The sequence below is a fragment of the Eubalaena glacialis genome, chromosome 1, assembly GCF_028564815.1.
Source record: "Eubalaena glacialis isolate mEubGla1 chromosome 1, mEubGla1.1.hap2.+ XY, whole genome shotgun sequence".
In the NCBI taxonomy this organism is placed as follows: domain Eukaryota; kingdom Metazoa; phylum Chordata; class Mammalia; order Artiodactyla; family Balaenidae; genus Eubalaena; species Eubalaena glacialis.
In genome coordinates this window covers 216,501,573-216,516,759 of record NC_083716.1, presented here as the reverse complement: position 1 = coordinate 216,516,759, position 15,187 = coordinate 216,501,573, and the positions used below count along the sequence as shown (strand labels likewise).

General features: G+C 34.9%; 1 protein-coding gene across 4 annotated transcripts in view; it reads left to right on the top strand.

The window, feature by feature from the left end:
- The window catches only part of IKZF2 (IKAROS family zinc finger 2), a 167,705-nt gene extending 165,190 nt beyond the window's left edge, over positions 1 to 2,515 (top strand). For all 4 annotated transcript variants that reach the window (XM_061204697.1, XM_061204669.1, XM_061204679.1 and 1 more), the window contains one exon: positions 1,540 to 2,515. In XM_061204697.1, the coding sequence (XP_061060680.1) occupies positions 1,540 to 2,264 (725 nt within the window). In that variant the 3' untranslated portion in view covers positions 2,265 to 2,515. The remainder of the gene's footprint in view (positions 1 to 1,539) is intronic.
- Positions 2,516 to 15,187: the final 12,672 nt, after the last annotated feature.

Sequence of the window (15,187 nt, the reverse complement as noted above, 5' to 3'; positions counted from 1 at the left end):
TTCCTACCAGCTGCTCCAACCCCCACCATTCCTTTACTTGGCTAATATTTGTCGTCACATTCCTCTCTCTGATGTCACTTTCTTAAAGAAGTTTTATTTTACTATGAGTTATGTATTCCTCTTATTTGACCCCATACCACATATCACACTGTATTATAAATGATCCCTAAATTGTTGTCACTCCCTCTAAACTGTAACCTCTTTGAGAATATAGATTAGGTTTGTCTAGCTTAACTTTTAAACTCTTGATGTTGCAATATTAATTGTATGCTACAAGATAATTACTCATCATATTTTTTCTTCCATTTTCATTACTCCGATCATTACCTTCATCTCATTTGGGGGACATTTCTTCAAACCTGTAATAATACTAGCCACATGAAAGTATTTTTCCAGAATACAGTTCTATGGATCAGCATCACATGTTAGGCACCTACAACAACATACTAAACGTTTATAAGAACTTCACATATATTTTAAAGAAGCATTTATCTGTAAGATTTACCTATCAAAGTAACTAAGTATTAGTAGGAGAACACATTGTTTTAGTGGCAGAAGTTTTCAAAGATAAAATATTCTGTCCAAAGCTGGCAATATTTGAAGGAGAAAAATTTAAACTACTATTTCATGCACCAGACTCTTTTATAGTTAATATTAGATATTATGTTGAAGTAAAATACTGAAGTAAAATTAAATTAGTTGATGTAAATGTTAAAGGGAAAACTACAAATATCCTTCAGTCAAGAAAATGTATAGAAAACTAACAATGGGTATACATACATACCAGCACCATTGCACATGTGTCTAAATAAGAAAGGGGTGATGCAAAAATGAATAATTATCCATTTCAAGAAGCAAAACAATGAAACATAGTATTTTCCAAGTTTATAAGTAAGTGCTTTGGGAAATATCCTATTTTTATATAGCCCTAAATTTCATTCAATTTATCAGACAATGTCAGCTTTTAACAGTATTTTAGTTGTGGCATTTTAAAATTTTCCAGAATGACATGTATTGGATCTATAATCTTTCTCTAATATAGCAGCTAAATCAACCAAATTAAGCCTACACAATTGTGAGATAACAAGTGTTATAACCAGATCACTCTCGCTTTTATGATCTTTGAGGCTTGGTCACTGATGTTTAAAGTATGCAAAAACAAGTATAATCTCTGACTTATTTTCACCTGGTATTTCTTCTTTCTCCTATAGTGGCTGAGCTCTAGACAAGTGGACATTTTAATAGAGAATGAAAATAAGATAACACAGAATTATAACTTTCAGGCTAGATGCATTTTCATGGTAGCATTAGAACAAGTGCAAATGGCTTGTGAAATTTTTTATTACTAATCCTTTTTGTAGGTGAAGAGTATTTGTGAGTCTCAGCAGAATTAAAGAGCTTAAATACTTGATCTAAAGAATAAGAGATACCATGTTATGGAAAATGGAAGTGATGAGTTAACTTTGTACTTTTATATTTTTAGTCCAACCACTTATTTTGTTGTGTTCTTTTTTACTTGTCTCCCCCTTTGTCTTTCAGGGGAAAAGCTCATGCGATTCAGCTACCCAGACATTCACTTTGATATGAACTTAACATATGAGAAGGAGGCTGAGCTGATGCAGTCTCATATGATGGACCAAGCCATCAACAATGCAATCACCTACCTTGGAGCTGAGGCCCTTCACCCTCTGATGCAGCACCCACCAAGCACAATCGCTGAGGTGGCCCCAGTTATAAGCTCAGCTTATTCTCAGGTCTATCATCCAAATAGGATAGAAAGACCCATTAGCAGGGAAACCTCCGATAGTCATGAAAACAACATGGATGGCCCTATCTCTCTCATCAGACCAAAGAGTCGACCCCAGGAAAGAGAGGCCTCTCCCAGCAATAGCTGCCTAGATTCTACTGACTCAGAAAGCAGCCATGATGACCACCAGTCCTACCAAGGAAACCCAGCCTTAAATCCCAAGAGGAAACAAAGCCCAGCTTACATGAAGGAGGATGTCAAGGCTTTGGATACCACCAAGGCTCCTAAGGGCTCGCTGAAGGACATCTACAAGGTCTTTAATGGAGAAGGAGAACAGATTAGGGCCTTCAAGTGTGAGCACTGTCGAGTCCTTTTCCTAGACCATGTCATGTACACCATTCACATGGGTTGCCATGGCTACCGGGACCCACTGGAATGCAACATCTGTGGCTACAGAAGCCAGGACCGTTATGAGTTTTCATCACACATTGTTCGAGGGGAGCACACATTCCACTAGGCCTTTTCATTCCAAAGGGGACCCCTATGAAGTAATGAACTGCACATGAAGAAATACTGCACTTACAATCCCACCTTCTTCAGATGTTGACATACCTTTTTTTTTTTTTAATATTATTACTGTCATTAATTCTTATTTTGTGGACGCAGTGTCATTTGCTCTGCCTAATTACAATAAGGAAGAAACAGAAGAGAGAAGGGATGGGATATTGTTTCTTGACAGCTTGGCTTGTTTATTTTATGGGAATTGAAGAGCAGTTCATTTCTGCCATGCATAGATGTTAAGGTATATCATGCTTTGAGAAAAACATAATCACTTGATTTGTAAAGATTCACCTAAGGATTCTAATTTGCCACTGATGTTCAGGATTATGATTGAAGGCAGGAAAGATTAGCGTTTTCTGGGTAGGACTTTCACAGTTTAAAATGGGATAAGTAATTTTACTGTTCAAAGAAGAATTTGTTTCAAAATGTAAACTTTTTTTTTCCCTCTAGAGATCATGGAACACAAACACATTATTTTCAGTGATAACTCCTTGGAAGAGTTGTTGTTGTGGGTTCTATGTTTACTTCCCCATAAATTCCATAGAATTTATAATACGGTATGTTGTACACTGTACCATATAGCAAAACTTTTAAACTACAGGTAGTTAAGGACAGCTACAAATACATCTGAGGTCCTAGGATCTTATTTTTCTAAACTTAAGCACTGTTTTTCCATAGTTTTGATGACTGGCATTTTATAGACACCCTGGCAGCCTTACTTTTAACACCTTTAATGAATAGTATTTTTATCTAGTTTTCAGAATAACATATGGTCTAAGAGCGGCTAAGAGGCAGTCAGTAGTTTCCAGAAGGGACCTCTGCTTTTCTTAAATTTGTTTGGGAAGTTTTCTTTTAAAGTTGTAATGGGATGGCAGCATAGTATATGTATCTGTTTCTAAAAGTATGCTTACGATTGTCACTTTATCAGCATTTAATCAGTGTTAACCAGTCAGCAGAAAAATATAATTAGGCTAACAGTAGGGGGGAAAAAAATCCACTCAGAAATCCCTTTTCTGGTATTTCTCTTTTCACTGGTTTTTCTCAAGCTGTGACCACCCAGTGTTTTGTCCATAGTCTGTTCGTCTTTTACTCTTCTAGTGGAAGGTCTATAAAAATCTTGCCATAGGCTATTTCTTTCAAAATCTCCTCAGAGCAATTGCTAATTTGACCTGAATGTGGTAACTTGAACCCCATAAGATTATGGAACTAGGGCTATTTATTCTAGTATTTCTTCAATAATAATATTTACCACTTTTTGGTACAAGGAAAAGGGAACGTCTTTGTAACCGGTACATTAACTAGAGATAAGACTGAAAAACAAAACTTATTTTTACCTTTTTCTTGGAGTCCAGAATGTGACTGAACCTCCAAGCTTGTGTCCACGTCCACATTTTTCTGTCTCAAAAACATGCAACTATTTATAAGTTCTTGTCAGAAATGAATCTCAATCCCTTACTGCAGAATTTTTCTTCTTTTAATTCATACATATGTTGCCATATTTCATGTACAGATTTTAATTTCTTTTATATGGGTGCTCCTCTGCTTTTTCTTTGCAGTCTTAACAGCACTAGAGGGGAGGAACTGAATGAAACTGATTAAATTCATCTTGGGGGGCACCCTTGGAGGGGGAACTTACTGTCTGTGTTTAGGGAGGACAGACCTGACCATGACTGGATTATCTGATAACCATTTCTGAATACTAAAGTTACATTTAGCTGATAACCGCTGTAAAAAAAAAATCATTACATGGGATGCTGAAAGTGTGTTTCTTAATGATGCAAGAATGATGTGAGAATTAGCAAGACTAGAGAACTGTGGACAGATAGGCAGATCTGGCCCCAGTACTGTTCTTCACTCATTTTCTAGTTTACCATCTGCTTATGTAAGCAGCTTCTAAGCACTGACACAGCTAGAGCTAGGCAAAAATGGTTACAACGCAACTCTCTTTTACTAGCCCTCTGTGGTAATTATTTCTGGAGAAATGTCTAAATTGTTCCTTTAACTCTGAGAGAAGGCACCAAAACAGAAATGCAAAATGTTTTAAAGAGAACGTCCACTGTCACTTTTCCTGCATGCTTTGGTACGTTACTGCATTGTGAACATACAGTGTATTCAAAGGTGAAGCATGTCTTTGAGACTTCCTCACCCACCTGCCCCAACCACTCATAAATAATTGGAATTTAATTTTTTTTTTCCTTTTAGAGGAAGGTAAATAATTTAAGGTTAGTGATTTTGTGTTTTACTACAATTTAAGGAAATATTTGGATGGCAGTCAATATGTTCATAACTTTGGCTATGTGTGAGTTTCTGCTGGCATCATCTATGAATTTTTTTCCTGGTTACTATTTTTTATTTTCAGTGTATGAACAATAATGTACCTACCTGCCCTGGGATGAAACTGAATTTAGGTGGACCTACAGAGTTGTATAGTACCCCCATGAGGACAGTACTAATGCACTCTCCTTTTCTGATTTCATCTTTTTGAGAATCTTTTTTATTGAAGGGACTTAATACTTTTGAGAGTGTATTTGCTACAAGTGTGTACTTGTACTTTCTTAGCTTTATATAAGGAACAAAAAGAGGTAAAGATGGCTCAGGGTGTGGCAGGGACAAATGAGGACAAGATCAATTCAAATGTGTAGTTTAGACAGAATTTTTGTGGACACAGTGCTTCTGGGAAACCCTGGATGGCTATATTTGCATGCTTCTTCACGAAAGGAAATATGCAAGGTGGTAGCACCTAAAAATAGATATGAGAGTCAGACACCAAATAAATCAAGTTTTACATAACAGTTATATGCCCAGTTTATTTAGGTGAGATTTCACATTACAGATTATTTGAGGGGCATGAAAATAGGTTAGCTTCTGTATTTTCCAGTTTGGCAAAAATTCATCACATTGCTTTGCCCTAATTTTGCCCAGAATTTTATCTCCAGCTCCTGTTAGAGAAATGTGTTGCCTCTCTGATAGTGGTCAATCACTTTTAAAAAGCCATTCTAATCTGGCTTGTTAAAATAGTGAAAGTGACCAGTAAGCAAATTGGAAGAGATTTTGAGTTGTTGAAACATGCCATTGAGAATTTTCTGGAGGGACAAAATGGGAGAACGAGAGACTAGGATTCAGATTTGGCTAAAAGTAGGGATTGTCTCTCCTACATACATACAAGCAGCTATATACATGCATCATAGTACACATACACACACATTCTTTTAAAGAAAATTCATGAAAAAAAGCAGAGTGATCAGATGTGTTGCAAGAGCCTATAGAGAGTTAAAATTATAGTTAATACCTGAGCAACTTAGTAGGTTTACTTTACCAGATTGTACTGAGAAATATTAAAGTCACTAGTGTGTCTTTAGGACTAGTTGCAACTATTCAACTTAAACCTTGAGGCTTCACTGTGTACTTACAGAACAAATCAAAACAAATCAAATCAAAAAAAAAAAAAAAAGGCTTTAAGTTGATTTGATATAACCTCCAAAGTGAAAGAAACACAAATTACTTTTGAATAGGAAGATACAGAAAAGAAAAATTTTCAACTTTTACTTGTTGACAAATGGAGAAAGACAGGAATGTTTTAGTGAGCTTGGTATTGTTTTGATTTATGGTTTTTGTGTCTCAGTTGTAGACCTCACAGAACCATGAAGTTTTATGATATTTTATAAATGTTTGACAAAATTTACATCAGTGAAGGCATTTAGATGAAAATGATGTTTTACTTACTTCCCAAATGTTATCTTTAAAGTGATTCCTTATGGTGGAAAAAGAACAGAAAAGGCTGCAAAAATACAAATAAAAAACTATATGCTCCTGGTTTCAAGACAGAACTTAGACTATAGGAGGTACTGGATACATTATTTTTTAACTTTGAATTGTTCATTTTACAAAAAGGGATAAGTTACATTTGTGGTCATCTTTAGTTATATTTTATATATATTTTAGTAAGTACTATCTGTGTGAAAATATTCTAAAACAGAAAATTCCCCAAATGCAAAAGTAAAGAAGAATGGGGGGGTGAAATTAAAGTCTGTATATATGAAAGTTATCTTAGAAATGTTTTTAAACCTCCAGTTTCTGCAAGATAATTAAAATATACAGTAACTGGTCTTAAGATCCTGAATTTAATGTATTAAATACTTATAAAATTTATTTATATTGGTGCCTTTTTAAAATGCATTGAGAGAGTGTTGGTAAGCCGTTGTAGCTCTACCACACTTTTATTATGTATTTTTAAAAATCACTTAAAATTGATTACTATATAATTCTTCTTTGCGTTCCTAGGTCAAAACTGTTAGAGGAATTTCCAGTACAGAGACTTTCAGCTTATCTGCTTAAAGTAAAAGGAAACTTTGAAACCAGATGTTAATATCTTTTTAGTTTGATAATATTTCTGAATACCATTACAAGATTATGCAGGTAAAATATGAGGTAGGGGGAAATTGTAGCTGTGAATTGCATTGTGGTATGTGTTTTTGTTTTGTTTTTAAGGAAGAATAAGTTCTAATATCATACAAGGCTTTATTAGTGGAATTTTTGGTCAATAAAATATAGTATTGTTTTGGAATTTCACCTGTAGACTAGTGTTCTGCTAGTCTTAGAACTTCTGTCTTCTAACCTGTTAATGTTTTGTGGAATGATGTAGAGAAGCAGGTAATTAATTCTCCTTGAACAAAACAAAACTGAACAGTCATATCGCATTGCTGTTCTCCAAAGCATAATCTCAAATGGTTTCCTACCATGGTTGGGTATTACTTGCAATGGATGTGTTAAAATATGACAGCTTTTTAAAAAATGAGCTGCTTGTTATTCAAAGCAAATGTCATATGACCAAGAAGCTGTGATATGCTAGTGTTTCTTTTTATCATAGTGTATGGCTAGGCCAAATAATGACATCTTGAATATTTTTACATTTATTGCAGAAACCTAAAGTTTTGGAATTTCCATAAGGTTTTTATGTAACATTGTATTTTTAGCCTTTTAGTTTTCTCTTGCTGTACTGTAAGTTTGTGGATATTTTTCACACACACTCTTAGAAATAAGTTCCTAATTCTGTTTACGGGGTTTTTCTCCAGTAACATTGCATTTGTATATTTTCTGTATAAATTTGTTGTGAATTAACCTTTATCCCATACAGAGAGTGGTACATGAATGACTAGTTTTCTAAGATGTCCTTTTTATTGTGAATAAAATATAAAATTTAGAGGCCCTCTGCTAAGCCACATAAAGTACAGCATAAAACTTCATATAGGTACAGATAAGCCAGTTTGCAGTTAATCGGGCCCTTCAAATTACCTCAAGTGACACACAGTAAGAAAAGCTTCTTGAACGGGTGGAGGTCACTGAATCCCCAACTATGCACTTATCAGGATTCTACTTAATTTACTGGAAATGGATTTTTTTTTTTTAATGAATACACTGTAACAAGGGAAGGACTCTGGGTTTTGTTTTTTGTTGTTTTATTCTTCTGCGTTTGTTTTTTTTAAGTAGTTCAATTTCTGAAACTGTGATAAAACATTTTGACTGTCAAGCACGCTCAGATTTTAACATAAATCACTTCCCCTTCTGTGTAGTGAAGTTCTTTGTGATCTCTTAAATTTTGTCTACTCTCCCCACCTCTTTTCTTTTCTCTGTCCACGTTCCCTCCATCATTGTCTCCGGACATCTCTGCCTCTCTCTCCCCCTACTAGTTTGAGGATTAGGTCAACTCTTATTTCCAATTCATAGGTCTCGTAAGTCTTAATTTTTTGTGTATGATTTTTGTTGGCTGTATAATCCGCTGACATATTTTTATACTCAAGTGTAGTTTTATAATTTTTTTAAAAAGGTAGTTGGATTAAAACTAGTAAGGTATATAACCCTTGTGTTACTTTCACTTTCACTTTCAAGTCATCTAAAATATGACTTCAGAGATTATGTAATCATAATAACATGATATGTTTGCCTTCCGTTTTTGCTGGATTTTGTGTTCTGATTTGCTTTTCTTCCTAAAATGTGTATTATGAGAGATTAAACAATTTTTTTGCAAGAATTTAGAAATATGTTAAAAATCTGAAGCAAAAAGTCTTAACTATCTCCCAGTTGGGAGAAAATGCTTTAACATTACTATAATAATATTCCAGGTTTGGAGTGGGCTCTCCAGGCTCCACATTTGCTCTTAATAGTTGACCTTTTAGACCATGTGTTATTTGCAATCCCAGAATGATTGCTTCTGCTATTTAGTTTAAAAGATGTTTTCTTTTCTTTCTGTACAAGTGCAATACTTTTCTTGAAGTCTTAAAAACTATGGTTATTTTTCTCCTTCTTTCGTTAGTTAAAGACAAAAAGAAACCCTTGAAAATTATGGTATATTAGTTAAAGGACACAACAAGCAAAAAGAAAAACACTCCACAGACAAAAGATTAGAGAATGTGGAAACTACTGGTCTAATCTCATGGTATCTCTATTTAGGCTAAATTTTCATTGCAATTAGTAATCTTTTGCCTGAGAAATGTGTCCTAAAGTTGAAATTCTTAGAGACTGAATTTTTTTCTTAGACACTTACCCAGTGTTTTAAATTAAGAACCTAGTATTTTTTTATTTCTCTATTCTCCTTTTGGAAATGAACTTTAAAATAAAAGTAAAGCACTTAGCTCAATTTTAAACACTTACCTATCACCTATTGGAGAAAATTTTTAAGAAATATTTGGAGCACTCCTGTTTTCATACAAACTTAAGTAAGAGGTATTTTTCATATCATACATATTTATATGTAGTATTCTGATTTTCTTTTTTTTATACCTGTGTCCCTGTAGTAAAACTGCTGTAATGTAAATACATATTTGGTTTAAAAGATAACATTTCTTTGGCATTTCTTTTAAAGGCAGTTACTGCATTTGTACAGTATATGTCTTGGCCATTTTAGATTTTTTTTCTTTAACAATACCAAAGGTAATTAGACTACTTTAAAAACTAATTGCTTGACAGTTTCTAGGATATTTTAAGTTTTAGAAGCGAAAAAAAAATAGGTCAAACCAGTAAACCTCATTTTTTTCAAACTAATAATTTGGGAAAATAAAAACTGTTGTTTAAAAAAGATACATATATATATAAATATATATGTAAAATTAAAATTCCAGACCTTGTATGTCAGGTTTGCTCAGTGTAATGTAGTTTTTTTAAGGCTCAAATACCATACCTCAGAAAATGAGGTTTACTATGGAAATACTGAAACAGTCTTTGCAGCTGTGTGACAAGTCACTCTGCTATATACCAGTTTGGAGACCTCCGCTAACAGTTTTGTCACTGCAGACTAAAATGTGGGACTTGTATTTTCTTTGTTTTTAATGCACACACATACATGTTCTGAGCATGTATGTGGGTATTGTGTATACGTGTATGAGTGTTGTATATGCATGTGTGAGTGTGTGTCTGTATGTATGTACAACTAAAGAAGCTGCAGAAACTTTGTAATACTTTGTGAAAAGGATTATATTATAAAGGTTTGTACTGTCTGAGTGCACAGCTACTGGAATAAATTTAGGGAATCTCAGGAACAAGCATATAATTTGTCCAAGATTTATTTCTTCTCAGAAGTGTAAGTGCAGTTTTTAATTCTGTATATTATTTAATATTTTACCAATAAAATAAACTTCTGACATAAAAAGTTTGCTATAAAAACTTTCTGGCGAAAATTCTGTACACAAACACATCTTTCAAATACAGAAAACTGAACTATTGAATCATATCAGGCTTAAGTTATCATTGCCATTGTGTATACATGTCATGCTTCCTGACCCAGAGATCTGGGTACATGTGAGATCAGAAACCTCCATCATTACTATGTAGTCCACCAAAGCAGAGAACAAAGTAACCTGTGGTTTGTTAAGGATGACCTCTCTTTTCTCTTCTGGCAGTTTTCCTATATATCTTATTTTACCCTTAAAACAAATCTTAAAGGTATGTATGTCAGAGCCTATCCCCTATTTATAGAAGAAAAAAGTAAGACCTGAGGGAAGAAAGTTGTGACTTGCTCCAGAGTACAGAGTGAATTACACAAGCTGTCCAAGTAATGGTCAATCACCATATTAGAAACCAGCATTTCTTAGGAATCAGACCAAGATTAGATTGAGGATTAAGTCATAGAGATTGTTCAATCACATAGGCAAAAATGGGTTGTCTGTTATACTACCACTTCAGGTTATACCACCACTATGTGAGTCGTAATCTCCTCAGATTTTAAAAATATGGTTTGTTTTAACATAAGGTTTGTTGTTACAAAGGTCTTCATAACTGGAAACGTAAAAGAACACATATGATTATAAACTCATTTTATTGAGCTTTAGCTATCTTTTATCCCCCATGCCAAGTTAAAGTCCACCATCACATTTGAGATGGCTATTAGAATTTTCCTTCATCCATAAGTATTAGAATTTTATGAATATTTATCACATTCCCCAATAATTTCACTTCCACATGCCACAGAGAATGAAAAATGCTACATATTCAAATGAAATGTTACTTCATTGACCAGCCTTTAATCCAAAATACTAACCTACCTTGTGGGGGAAAAGTGCAAACAAATGAAGTAGCAAGGTTTAAAAGTGTTAAGTTTATGAAGGATCCCTTCAAGATCAGCAAGAAATATCAAATTCTCCTTACAGTATCGACAGAAGCAAAATGAAAAAGATTTTTTAAGCCTGCCATATGTTCTTGATTTTTCTATTGCAGTAGAGTCAGAGAAATGATAAATAATTGAAATCTTGATATGCTTGTAAGCCTTTATCAACATGCTCAAGCCCAAGGGTTCCCTGGGGTGTGAGCCACCTGGTGAAGGAAGTTCATTTTTAGCATTTTAGCAACTCTGCCTCTTGCTATTAGGGAGTACTAAGATGGACCCATTAAACATTCAACAAAACCTCATGTTTCGTTAATAGCCCTACTAACAGTTCCCGATGTGATTTTTTTTTTTTTTTTTAACTCCTCACTAGAGAGACCAACAAGGATAACAACTGGTAAAACTGAATTTTGCTGCTTTTCTCTGGTTTGGCACAAAACTTGAGGGAGGTGCTTCCATAAACTAGCCTAACAGGCAGTACCAAAAGTACCCATAATTCCATATAAAAATGGGGAAAAGTAAAGGGAGATCCCAGAAAATAAACAGATGCTCAGTCTGAGAAAAAGAAATGTTAGCCTTTTTCTTTTTGTCCTTACTGCTGCCCTATAATCCCAAAATATGTCTTAGATCAGACCAACTACTTCTAACTTGAAGTTCTGTTAGGCACAGGACAAATCCCTCAAAACACAAGGAGGGGGAAGGGTAAGCTGGGACGAAGTGAGAGAGCATTGACGTTACATTTGGTATATACACTACCAAATGTAAAACAGATAGCTAGTGGGAAGCAGCTACATAGCACAGGGAGATCAGCTCGGTGCTCTGTGACCACTTAGAGGGGTGGGATAGGGAGGGTGGGAGGGAGATGCAAGAAGGAGGGGATATGGGGATATATGTATATGTATAGCTGATTCACTTTGTTATATAGCAGAAACACAACATTGTAAAGCAATTATACTCCAATAAAGATGTTTTTTTAAAAAAACAGTAAAAACAGCTGCTGCCCATATAGGTGTTGAGTCGTTTGTTCTAGAAGCCCTTAAAAGAGCTATATGAACCTGATCATCTGACCCATTGGAACATATGCAAAGAAGCAAGATTTTTAAATGCACAGGAAGAACCAAAGGTAAAAATGAAGGTAAGGGTGTGTGTGTGGGGCACGACTGAGCCTTAGGTAAGCCTATGCCTAAAGAGGCAAGAGTCATGCAGTATTGTCATTTTACCTCAGCTGATGGAGATTGGGATCAGAATCATCTGTCTCCACTGGGAGGGTTTTGTGAAATCCCTTAATAGGGAAGTAGGAGAATTTAACTGAGGGAATGGGAATAAAGTCCCTATTATCTCAAAGCCCTGGGCCCACGTATTGGTTCTGGTTTGGTGGATATAAAAGCTTAAGAGACTATGGCCCACACAGCTTTTGCAAATGATGGGGGAGTTTCTAACATTCCCCATTCAGAAGTAGGGATGGGGAGACCTAGGGCATTTGGCTATTAGAGCAATAAAAGTGGATGTGTATCTTGGAAGCGGAATATCCCAGTCTAGGGAGTAAGTGGCCTTATTTTCTTTCCTATTTTTTTCCTTCTTCCCCTGTTTTTTCTCATGACGTCATGTAGTTCATCTACATCTCTTTCCAGCTTCTTTCTCACCACCCTCCTCATCTGTGTCCGCACCAACCTTTTTTCTCTTTCCCCGCTCTTCTCAACATAACCTGTTGTACCATTTGCTATCTGTTCTTCTTCACCCTGTCACAATTCTGATTAATCTGAAATACAATCATTTTTAATATAAGTAATTTAGTGCAACCAGAATATGAGTTTTAACTATGCCTTTTTCTTTTTTACAAGGACTTTACAAATTAGCACAGTTGTTAACTGGATTTATCTAATTTACTCTCAAAGTTCTCATGGAAATTGTAGGCTACCTGATACTTTATTAATAATAGGTTCAGGTTGTTGTGATTGTTCATGAACACCCCCAATAAGTGAAAAAGCTAAAACTAGACTCTTAATTCTGTATATACTTAGTCCAGTGTTTCATTTCAAAAGAAGTTTATTCAGCATTTGATTGATAAGCCCCACTAATAAAGGGGAATAACAGATTTATAGTCTGAATGTTTGTGTCCACCCAAAATTCACATGGTGAAATCGTAATGTTAATTTGATGGTCTTAGGAGGAGGTGTCTCTGGGAGGTGATCAGGTCATGAGAGTGGAGCCCTCATGAATGGGATTAATTCCCTTAAAAAAGAGACCTCACAGAGCTCCCTAGTCCCTTCCACTATGTGAAGACACAGCAAGAAGGCACCAGCTATGAACCGGGAAGAGAACCTTCACCAGAATGCGAACATACTGGTGCCTTGATCTTGGACTTCCAGCCTCCAGAACTGTGAGAAATAAATTTCTGTTGTCTATAAGCTACTCAGTCTGTGGTCTTTTGTTATATCAGCCCGAATGGACAAAGACAGCAAATATTATAAGGTAGTGATAACAAAAAATAATGTTTCAACAGTCATACCTTATAAGTAATGTTTTGCTTATTGTGATTTTTAAACAGAATGATTCCAGATAAACTCACTGACACAGTCAGGAAGGCTAAGAAACAGCATTAAGTAGCAGGGCAAAAATAATCTGGAATTAAAATTTTTCTGCAGAAATTTTAAAGATGGATAAATTATCCTAAACATGGTCTTCTGAAAACTGCCTTCATGCTAGATTTAAATAAGTGTGGGCTTTTGATTGTTTACCAAGTTTCCTCCATAATTAATGGCATTCTTTGCCTATCCATATCAGTCTATCCATATCCTCACACTCCTTTTCTTTCCTTATTGCAGAATATAATTTCCAATATTTATGCTTGTTTTCCAACTCCTTTCTATTTAAAACTCTTGAGCTAACTTGTCATCAGTAATATGAAGATATTTGTACTGGAAGCCCTGGCCATGATATCCAAGTGTTTGCAATGATAAGTTGTCACTTTATGGTATCTTCCAAATTCAGTAAGTGGCCTAGATATTGTGCTTATTCTCGTTAGGTGCTAAAACCTATCTACTAATTTACCACTTTGTTAATTCTGTAGCCTAAGGGAGTTTCCAAGATTCACTCCAGTTCCAACTCTAGCCATTATGAAGTGAGTGATATATTTATGATAAAATCCGACCTGATGTTGTGTACCCTCAGGATTGAGACATGTACAACCATCTGGAATTTCTTGGCTTTGACCTGACAAGTTCTCCAGTCTTCAGGAATGGTTGCTGTAGTTACGCCTACCACCATGTTCCCTTGTCTTCTACAATATAAGTAAGTAACCTGATATTTTGGCCTTCAAACAGTCTATCCTTTGTCTCCCCACCTCACCCCACCTCCCTTCTTGTTTTATTTATTTATTTGCATCAGATTGTAACATGTATATATATTACTATCATTTGATAACACTCAAGGGAAAAAAAAAAAACTGGGACAGCAAATGACTCATGTTTTTCCAAACTCTTAGCCAAATTACTTTGTAGTCATCCTAACAAATGGTAGAGTTTGGCTATACCAATGTATTACACTAATATATTTTCCAAGTTACAAGTATAAGCCCAGAGTCTTCTGCTTTCTTCTTTAATGTTTTGACAAGTCTGATTATAGCTAAGAATGTGATCACTTGATCACATAATGAGCATAGGAAAAACTCTACTTCAGGCACAGGTAAAGGGACAACAGCACTTTATTCGCCAAGAAGAATTTAAGTAGCTTTCTTGGGTCTTTGAGATATGAAATGAGTTGTTGTCTAATTCTTTTGAATTAGCACTATGTTATTATCTCTCTTACACTTTTTTTTTAATTGAAACTCTAAAATAGACACCGATATTATCTATTTAAACTAGAGTATGCTGAAAAACACTCTCTGCCTTAATTATAAAAATGTGGTTTGGGCTTTTTAAAAATTATTAAACATCCTCTTGAGATACCTGCCACCATATTCAATATGATATTTTTCAGCATTAATAACATTCTCCTTTGTGCTATATTTTGAACTCTTCTTAGAGTAATTTATCCTGGTCATAGTTTCTAACCTATAGAAAACTTAACACTGAAGAGCTTGATATTGTGTGGTGACTTTGAGGCCATGTAAAAATTTGCTAACATATCATTCTATCAATGTAGATTATCTTAATGACGTAGTTTGTTTTTTTTTTTTTTTTAAGATGAAGTATGTTAGATATGCTTGGATGAGTTATATTATACTCCTGTATGTGACTCAGAAAACATGGCACAATTATCCCAGTTTAAAGAAAGCCTCCAAAAAT